At 45.6% G+C, this 10,514-nt stretch overlaps 1 protein-coding gene across 1 annotated transcript; it reads right to left on the bottom strand.

Annotated features, from left to right (window-relative positions):
• Nucleotides 1-9,534: 9,534 nt before the first annotated feature.
• On the bottom strand, nucleotides 9,535-10,296 carry LOC138370667 (uncharacterized). Its single transcript, XM_069335287.1, has one exon. The coding sequence runs from the start codon at nucleotides 10,294-10,296 to the stop codon at nucleotides 9,535-9,537; it is 762 nt and encodes a 253-aa protein (XP_069191388.1).
• Nucleotides 10,297-10,514: the final 218 nt, after the last annotated feature.

Here is a 10,514-nt window from a genome sequence, read left to right as displayed (position 1 = left end):
TAGACGTTGGTATCCTAATAGTTGCTGACTATTATTACAGATTTATAAATGGATGCACCCGACAACTAGGGATGAATTTGTTGTCATCTGCTGGAGGCAAATTGCTAACAGGACCGGTGCTTTTTCAGCAAAAATCTGTGTCAACCAACAAACAACCAAACAATTCAATAGTGGCGTGACTAGGCTCGGAACAGTCACCCCTACATTTCAGAGAAATATCTGGAGATAATGAGTCTGATCCACCTGTATTTAGACTGTGGGATTTAGACACTTTAGGTATTGTCCCTGATAAGCGAATCCCTGATGATATGTGGACTTACAGCAATATCTGGACACAGTTGTCTATAGAGGTAAACAATACTGGGTGAGACCTGGCATGGAAGTTGAATTATCCCCAACTTTTAGTGAATTATTTCATGGCAGCTCCCCAATTAAAGTCTCAATTAATACAGTTACAGAAAAAGCCTGATAAACTGAATATGTATCATCAATTAGTTCAACAACAACTCGACAGTAAATTCATTGAAGTTGTTGATAACGATGACCGAAAAACAGGTCACTATCTACCCCATCACGCTGTAATGAAAGACTCAGTGACGACACCAATACGTATCGTTTTTAACTGTAGTGCCAAAGTGAAGGCAAACAGCGTGTCCTTGAATGAGTGTCTCCAAACTCGACCTAGCCTAACACAAAGGCTAAATGACGTATTATTACGATTCCGTACTGGTATTTTTGCTTATACTGCTGATATCAGTAAAGCTTTCCTTAGAGTAGGCTTACAAGAGGAGGATCGTGATTTTACCAAATTTCTCTGGATTAAGGATCCACTGGATCCTGACAGTAATGTCATAACCTACATATAATCCCCTCATATAACCAGAACAATAATCTCGTCCCTCACTGGAAATGGAAACATTGGTTAGTGCAATAGGCCTGGGGCCCTGAAACTTCTTCAGTCGATTCAAGTGTATGAGCATTACCTGGTTATGCTGGTCAGAGTGCCTCACTTTGTACTTGAGGTCCCCAGTCTTTTCTGTCACAATGTAGGGGCCTTCGTACTTGTGGGACAAAGTGTTCCCTAGTCGAGGCTTTAATACCAGGACAGGGTCACCAGGCTGAAATACCCGCAACTTAGCCTTAGCATCGCTTCGTTCTTTCATATTTTCTTGAGCCTTCCCAAGATACTTTAGTGCAGCCGCCTTGCAGTCCTTGAGTCTCTGGTGGTGTTGCACAAAGAAAGCCAAACCTTCGGTCAACGTTACGTTCCCTAACAGATCTCCTATAACATTTGCAAGGTTCCACGAACTTTATGACCAAAGACTAACTCAAAAAGAGAACATCCCATGTGAACTTTGTAGCCCCTCTCGAGCAGCAAACAAAAGATACGTCAAGTTCTCATCCCAGAAGGTGTGGGAACTCTCGCACGATGTCTTCAACATCTGCTTCAGAGTTAGATGGAGCCGCTCAATTACCCCTGACTCTTTGGATGGTATGGGCTGGAAACCTTATGAGTTATTCCATGGTCCTTACAGAATTGTTAAAAAATATCACACTAAAAGTTAGTACCATTGTCAGTTTGCACGACCCGAGGCAGTCCAAAAGTGGAAAAAAATTACAACAACAACGAGCAACAACAGTCTTTGCTCGGTTGTTCCTTACAGCAAAAGCCTCTGGGTAACGAATCGTAATACACATCATCGTGATTAGGTAAATATTACCAGTCTTAGTTCTAGGTATTGGACCAACACAGTCCATTACCACATGAGAAAATGGTTTCTCCGGCACGACAATAGGCCTTAGAGGAGCTTTAGGTGGTGTCTGGTTTGGTTTCCCAACAAGTTGACAAGCAATACATGCATTACAAAATTTTGCCACATCGCTTTTCAGCTTGGGCCAAAAAAATACTTGCAGATTTTGTGATAAGTAATATTAATACCTTGATGTCCCCCCATAGGATCATCATGAGCAGCTGACAAAACTCTCCCTATAGCATGTCAGCAACATAATCTGGTGGACTACCTCCCACTCATTTGACAAGGGAGCACTCTGTGGTCTCCATTTTCTCATCAAAATCCGATCATTGTAGTAGTACCCAGTTGCTGCGTCTACAATTACCTCCTTAGAGATGGCTACCTCGTGGCATTCTGCAAGACTGGGGTCAGCTTTCTGTAACTCACTCAAGGAGGCGTCCAGGCCTTGGTCAGATGCCATTGGCCGAGGCTCAACAGTGTTCTCCTCCACCTCCTCACTACTCTCGGTAGGCGGTGGTGGCAGGCTCTCCACAATGTCCTCGGCCATGTCATCGAGTCGGGCCATGAATGTGTCCGCAAAATCCACTTGGCTTTCACCACTCGGAAAGTTCCTCGTGTCCTCGGGATTTACCACCTTGGCTAGCACAGGGCTGCCCTTACATTTAAGTCCCATAGACCAGGTCACCGTGCACGCAGGGTACACAACATTATCCTCTGCAGCGGGTAGATCCAGGAAAACCTTAGGGGTAGGCAACATAATAGGCAGTCTGAAGTCCCCTACCTTATCCCCTGCTAAATCATTACCCAATATTACATCAACATTAGGGAAAGGTAGGTACGAAGTGACTCCGACTGTACAAACACCCTTGTGGAAATCAGACTCTAGGGTAACCTTATGGAGGGGTACTGCTCGAGTATCACTAGTGACACCCTCGACCAGTACCACCTCTCCAGTGTCGAGAGTGTTGGCACCTTGCAATGCACTCTCTAAAATTAAGATTTGGATGACACCGGTGTCTCGGAAGATCACCACGTCCTTCCAGGAAGATCCCTCAGACAAAAGTAGTCTCCCTTTCGATAAGAATGGGGTAAGCAGGTCCAACCACTGTGGGTTGGAGGTCTTACTCTCTAACCCTTCAGAAGGCCTCAAGCCCTGTGTCACAACAAGAGCATTGGGTCTTTTTTCCGGGTACAGTTGCCAACAACGGCTAGTAATGTGGTTAGGATGTTTACAGTGACCACAGATACGTCGGGGAGAAAAGATATTACTAACAGGATTGCCCTTCAGTTCACTCTTAGGTGCCGTGGGGCTAGACAATTTAACAAGGTTTGTTATGTCTGAAACAAAAGGTGCATTAGGTAAAGGGTTAGAATGAGCTGGACTGGACTGGCTGTGGGTATAAGTTTTGCTACTCAGCGGTGTATAATTGTTTTTATTATATTTTATATCCCCTATTTTAGAATCTACCTCTATCCTTCCTCTAATGTAATGTGCTACATTCTCTGGCATATTATCTATAAAGTGTTCCACTAAAACTAAATTCTTAAGTGCCTCGTATGTTTCGGCTTTAACTGAGCGAATCCATTTTTCAAACAATCTAATTTGATCATTAGCAAATTCAGTGAACGGTTGGTTGTGAGTAGGCCTAAGGATGCAATAAGCTTGGCGGTGAGCTTCAGGCATAATTTCATATGCCCTCAAAATCCGTTCCCTGACTTTACTATATTCAAAACACTCGTCGTCAGCAATGTTTGTAAAAATATCTTGGGCCTTATCTTTAAGTCTTCCCTGTAGGATTTTCACCTACTCTTCCTTTGGCCAGTTCATGGACATGGCTGAAAATGGTTGAAAAACCTTTCAGGGTCCGACTCTGAAAATTCAGTCAAGTTATGCTTTTTCTCATAATGCCTAGGGTTTGAATCTCCGGCAGGTGGTGGTCCAGTGGTATTCGCTCAAATTTTAGCCTTCTCGGTTTTGATTCTTTGCTCCTCTAGTCATATTTTTGCTAACTATGTAAGTACTATGTACAATTAATTGTACTATGTACAATTAAAGAGATTGTAAAATCTCTTGTATGTATGTACCTTACCTAAATAAACATTCGATTTGATTTTGATTTGAATTGATTTGAACTCTTGAGCCATCTCTCTGTCCCTATGAGCTGCACTTTTCGCTTGGCTAGGCTGGCATAAAGGTGTATCACCTGGCAATAGTTCTTGATCCATGCAATGTTGTAATATTTCATTCACCAAAGTCCACTTTTTATCCGCGTCATTTAACTCTAGGCCAAATTCCTTGCCTAACAATATTAAATTAGACTTGATAAGCTTCTTGATCTCTACCACTGAAGGATCCTTTGCCAGTTCCTGCATTTTATCCTCCATCACTAATTAATTTAGCTCCTAGCCAAAGAAAAAATTAAAAAATAAAAATTGGAAAAAAAAACAAAAATTTGCACGGCCCCTAACACATGGCCACACTTACCTCAATCGTGAAGGGATCCAGCTGGGTGTCCAGTCAGTGCAATATATATCCTTTGCTAGATGAGCTGGGCCCTAGGCTAACACACAACCATTCTGCGGAAAACAAGAATTTTTAGTTTTGGCACTCAAAAATCAAATTTTTTACAATTACAGTTCATCCCAGTCAGGCCAACCACTTGTTAAGGATTGGTGGTCTGATATGTGGGGCTTGTATTATGGAGTAGGTTCAGCAGTTAGAATTAAGATGTATCTCAAGTATGGGAGATCATAAAGGCTCGGCCCCAATAAGATATAAACAGAGATAATTAATTGGCTACAAGACAATGTCAGCCTAGAGGTAGATCATTGATCTCCTACACGGGAAGAATGGATACTCCTTTAAAACTAACTTATTTATTAAACCCTCTTAACAACCCCCCCCCCCATATACATTCACAACAATAACAATAATTACTTTACCACACTATCTTACGTTAAAAGCCTTGGTCCACATAAACAGGATATAAGGTTTTACAATGAGCACAAGCTAGGGTAAAGTCTACTAGGCAAGGGACACTAGCAAGGACTCTAGGTAGCTTACTGGTACTACTGGAGCCCATGTGGTTCCACTGGGACCCCCTTAGAGTAACTTAGCAATATAAACACTAGTGATCACCTAATTAATTAATACACATTAATACTCTACACATTACAACACACTTATGCCAGAAAACGAGAACACAACACATTACTTATCTTGGTAAACTAGACACAGAATAAGGTAAGGGAGAGAAGCAGGAGGAAGTGGAGAGGGATGCAGAGATCATTACATCACGACGCCAGCCAGAGAAGGAGGTGCGTCTCCAGTTTCAGCTTCCTCCAGTTTACTCAGATCTACTTTACTAATACTTTCTAATCATTTGTAAACATAGCTGATGCCTATTTTATTAATTAATAATCAACCACAAGCTCAGTCTTTAAATGCTCAGTGAGAAACAAGATTCGTCTTACGTCTGGCAAGAAAGATACGAACAGACACACATTGGCAAGCATTCCAAATAATATAAAGTCGTTTATTTAGCTCAATTTGACATCTGGTTTCCACTGATGAACCCAAGGGTCGTAACAACCGCGCTTTGCTTCGGCGCCATTGACACCGCAGTCTGCTCAGGAGTCCCCGACTCCGCGCTCTGCTCAGGCATCCCCGACTCCCCGCTCTGCTCAGGCGTCCCCGACTCCCCACTCTGCTCAGGCTTCCTCGACTCCCCGCTCTGCTCAGGCATCCCCGACTCCCCGCTCTGCTCAGGCATCCCCGACTCCCTGCTCTGCTCAGGCGTCCTCGACTCCCTGCTCTGCTCAGGCGTACCCGACTCCCCGCTCTGCTCAGGCGTCCCCGACTCCCCGCTCTGCTCAGGTGTCCCCGACTCCCCTGCTCTCCTCAGGCGTCCCCGACTCCCCGCTCTGCTCAGGCGTCCCCGACTCCCCGCTCTGCTCAGGTGTCCCCGACTCCCCGCTCTGCTCAGGCGTCCCCGACTCCCCGCTCTGCTCAGGCGTCCCCGACTCCCCGCTCTGCTCAGGTGTCCCCGACTCCCCGCTCTGCTCAGGCGTCCCCGACTCCCCGCTCTGCTCAGGCGTCCCCGACTCCCCGCTCTGCTCAGGCGTCCCCGACTCCCCGCTCTGCTCAGGCGTCCCCGACTTCCCGCTCTGCTCAGGCGCCGCTGCCACCGAGCTCTTTGCCACATCTGGTTGTACCTTGGTGTCATGTACAGTTTGTTTCAAGACATTAGAAATTGCTATGCAGGCATTAATTAGTAATTCTCTGTTTTCGGCGGGAGTTTTATCCAGGATTTCCATCATCTTCAAAAAAGTTACATCATCCTTTTTGCAGAGCCAGTACACAGAGTGGTCACTGAGACCATTTCTCCTTGAATTATTAGTCATGTTGGCACATTTTTTGTGTATGGCTGCTGAACAGAGTTGCATTGAAAGCTCTATTGGTAATCTACCTTCATGTTGCATTCTATGCACGTTTTTATCAAAGACATTTTTGTTGAACACTTCTGTTCAGTGGTAATGGTTTTCCAAGGTCTTACAAGGTGGGCTGTTGACCGTTGGGGGTTTGACCGTGGGTGTTGACCGTTGGGGGTTAACCAATGGGGGTTGACAGTGGGTGTTTACCAACTTGAGATAGGCCGGTAGGAGGCTGTATGGACTGACAGTGTTGCTACCACATGTCGCACTCTTAATTTGTTTTGTTCACTTGTTAGATTACATTACTTGCATTTTCCCACTTGTTATCTTACAGTGGAGGCGTCTAGTTTCTGTGTCTGGGCACTAGTTACCTGAGTGCGTAACACTATTTGGAAGAATTCACACACACACAGTGGGTACTGGGGTGGGCCTACCTCCAAATGGCCCTTGTTTATATACACACGACGGACTTATTTTGTGTATAATTTGTTCACTTGTTGTTAAAATATGTTATCTTAATTTTTGTATAATAGACACACGTTTTGCATAGAGAGCTTAGCACTATGGGCATTGATTTCTTGATGTTTCAATAGCGAGGGATGTGATTTATTGACGACTTGGCAACTATTGCCTAAGGCCTGCTGGCACTACGAGGGCAGGCATTGACTACACACGAGTTTCACTTATTTTTCCTTGAACACAAACGGTCGGATGGTAATCACTATGATATGCTTTTTAATATGTTGTGACACACTTTAAAAGTTATGTGACTGTGTTTAGTTCCTGTATTACTGAAATATCCCTAGATATATATTGTTTTCTGCGGAGCTCGCATAGTGTGGCCCTTCCCCCTCTCACACCCAGAACGACACCATTTGGAGGAGGAGGAACGACAATCAAAACAAAAGTTACTCTAATTGAATTTAAACAATTACGTTAACACACACGTGTCTCAACGACACTTAAATGGCATCAATAACTCGTAAATCAATTAATTACATCAACTTGAAAGTCAAGCATTCGGTGAGTAATTCCCAATTAATTACTGAATACAACAGCCTATTAATTCAGACGAGTATTGACAAAGCCTACTGTCTCTCAACTGACAGTTCACTTCCGGTCTTACGACAAGATTACCTTAACGAGGGTATACTACTGTACCACACACAATGTTCCAATACTCCGTGTAAACAACAACATCAACACCAGGTGAATTCACTAAGTGGCGATTACTAATTCTCTCTAATTAGCTACGAGTGCTTAATCACTCTGTCCGCAGACAGAGCTGATCAGTCCAACGAATTACAACAGCTTAATTACAGCGCAATTGACTCCGATCATAACAGACCGTCAACCCCTTACGTTAATCACTCAATTAACGACAGCTTGTTAAATCGTTAACACTACGTTAGTCTTCACTTGACAATTCCTCCACTGCGTGAACTTCACTGTGACTGTTGCCTTTACACGTCCCTACGTTAATCACAACAATGTTCAACGAACAAGTGACCTCGTTAAGTAAATCGTGACCCCCGGGTGACGTTAACTGACTTTAATTCTCACGGAATCCTTCACAGTACACAACGCCTTCCACCAAGGTCAAACTTGTCTACGGTTTACACACACAGTACAACACAGTACATCACAGTACAACACAGTACATCCTTGCCACTCACAGCAAAACTTGTAAATGACTTCCCCCAGTAAATTATCCACCAATAATTCACACTTTACCACAACACAACAGTAAAATATATAACCAAGGGAAATCTCCCTGTTACCACTTTTCACTGCTGAAAAAGGGAATCAAATTACAGCGAATACATACACGGCACATAGAAAAAATATGGAAGTAAATAACTCACTTTTTTACTCTACCTCTGAATGTGTCACTAGGTGTCTTCACACACGTCATAAATCACAGTTGGGCCCAATCCTCAACTTGATGACAAACAGGGTAGACTCACAAGTCTCCAATTCCCATTCACCTCCCCAGGTGGTCCCAGGGACAAAGGCCAGACGGAACACTGGGGGCGAACCCAGCTTCAGAGTTTTATTACCCAAACGGAAACAGTGTACTTACATCAATCATGTGGGGCCCCGCTCTTTCACTCACACATACACGTCAATCACACTCCCACTGCTGCTGCTGGATGATGACGTAGGCGTCCTCACTTCCTACACATGGTCAGGTGGAGCACAGGGTCCTAGACCACGGGGTTAGCTCTACACACACAGAGACCAGGATGGCGCAGACACACCGGCTTAGGCAAGCCAGGGTGCGCACAACAGCAGGAATGCGGTACCACGCCCCTTCCACTTGACATGGTACCCCAGGATACGACGGTACACGGTGTTACACGGTACACGAGACCCGAGAGAGTCCTTCACTGTTCCTCAGAATTATAACATTTAAGGTTTCTCTCATAACACTGAAACCTTTTCTAGCACGTCTCACAGCAGTATCTTCAAGCACAGATACGATCGACGGCGGATGTCGCTTTTGTAGCCCGATAATAAACTACGCCTCACTCAGCCCAGTTCCTCTAAGATGGCGTCCCACAATTATGCGGCTAGATGACAAGTTCTCACGGCTTGATACAAGCCCCTTTCCGATTACCGAATTCTTACGTACGGCACACGGAAAGATAGCAAGATGTAAGCGTGACTTTAGTAACGTTGCAGGCGGTATTTCCCGATGCTTGGCCTAGCACGGGAAATGTCCTGTCCTCGGGCAGCAACGTCCTAGGTAAGAATGTCTTTCCCGCCAATATCATGCCTGGGGTACCATGCAGTACCCCTCAGCGTCTTGGCCAATCACGGTTCAGCATTTCTGAGGCCCCAGAGCCTCAGCCAATGGCATACCTGCCCCATGACGCTACCCCCTCTCTCACGAGGTGGACACGTGATAGGGGGGGTGGTCTACGGCCGTTAACCCCCCATACCTCCCTCTCTACACTTGACTTGTACAAAAATTTCCCTGAAATCAACTCCCTCCTGTAATTTCCTTCACAGACCTGATACAGCGATCAGAATGACATCAATGGCTAGCAATTGTCATGGGCTGTCCAACGACACCCAACACGACTGTGGAAAAGTTATATCCAGAAAGTTGAATCATCGGTGCACATCACTGGTGCACTATGCAATTTCGTACTTAATTCAGTGCACGAGAGAGCAGGGAAAATATGTCCCCTGACATCAACCTCCCACTAAGGGTTTATTTCACTGGAAGCGAAATACACCCCACCATTTTACCAGCTCGATGGTGCACTGTGCAGGAGCTGTCACACACACCTTGACTGCTCACTTCCGGCTGGGTAGTGGTGGGTGGAGACTCCGTTTTCTATGCGTCGTCGCCCTGAGAGACTTGGGGTGACTCCTCCGATTCGTCCTGGGTAGTGTTACCTGACTTAGGCGCAGAGTGGTGCTCTGCTCCAGGGCCAGGCTCTAGCCGGCTCGACGCCTCGAAGCTAGGCTGAACCCCAAGCTCTCCAGCTCCGGCTTCAGTCTGTGTCATACCGGACACACTAGCAACACCCTGGGATGGACTACCCGGAGAGGCTCTATCTTCACTCTCTTCCGACCTTGATGACGCATCATCGCGTTCCTCATAGCGTTTTAACATGTTAACATGGTACTTCTTATTGACCCCCCTTACGCATACGACGTACGTCAATGAGTGACTGCACTCAGTGATGGTGAAGGGTCCCTTCCACTGTAGCAGGAGCTTGTTCCTGCTTGTAGGGAGGAGTAGGAGTACTTTATCTCCCACCTTAAACTTCCTCTCCCTGGCCTTCTGGTCGTACCTGCTCTTCTGGTACTCTTTAGCCTTGGCGAGTTCCTCCCTGGCCAACTTACACGTCTCTTCTAGACGGTTCCTCAAATCTATGACGTACTCATACGTCGTCTTGGTTTCTGGGGTACAGTCTTCCTCCTCCCATAGGTTCTTCAACACATGCAGCGGTCCCTTTACCGTGCGACCATACAGGAGCTCGAAAGGTGAAAACCGGGTACTTGCCTGGGGTACTTCCCTGTAGGCAAACAATACCGGGTTAATGTTACTTGGCCACTCCTTGGGTTGCTCTATGCACATCTTCCTGAGCATTCTCTTTAGGGTACCATTAAACCGTTCCACCAACCCATTTCCCATAGCATGATAAGGTGTGGTGAATGATGGCCTGCAACATGAGTAGCCTAGCTACTTCCGCCATCATCTCACTGGTGAACTGTGCCCCCTGTCGCTGTGTATCTTCTCCGGTATACCTAAGCGACTGAAGAATCCAACCAATGCTTCCGCCACTGTGACGGTCTCGATATTCTTCA

Source organism: Procambarus clarkii, chromosome 33 (genome assembly GCF_040958095.1).
Source record: "Procambarus clarkii isolate CNS0578487 chromosome 33, FALCON_Pclarkii_2.0, whole genome shotgun sequence".
NCBI lineage: Eukaryota > Metazoa > Arthropoda > Malacostraca > Decapoda > Cambaridae > Procambarus > Procambarus clarkii.
Note: the sequence above shows the minus strand (reverse complement) of the source record. Positions and strands in the feature narration are given on the sequence as shown.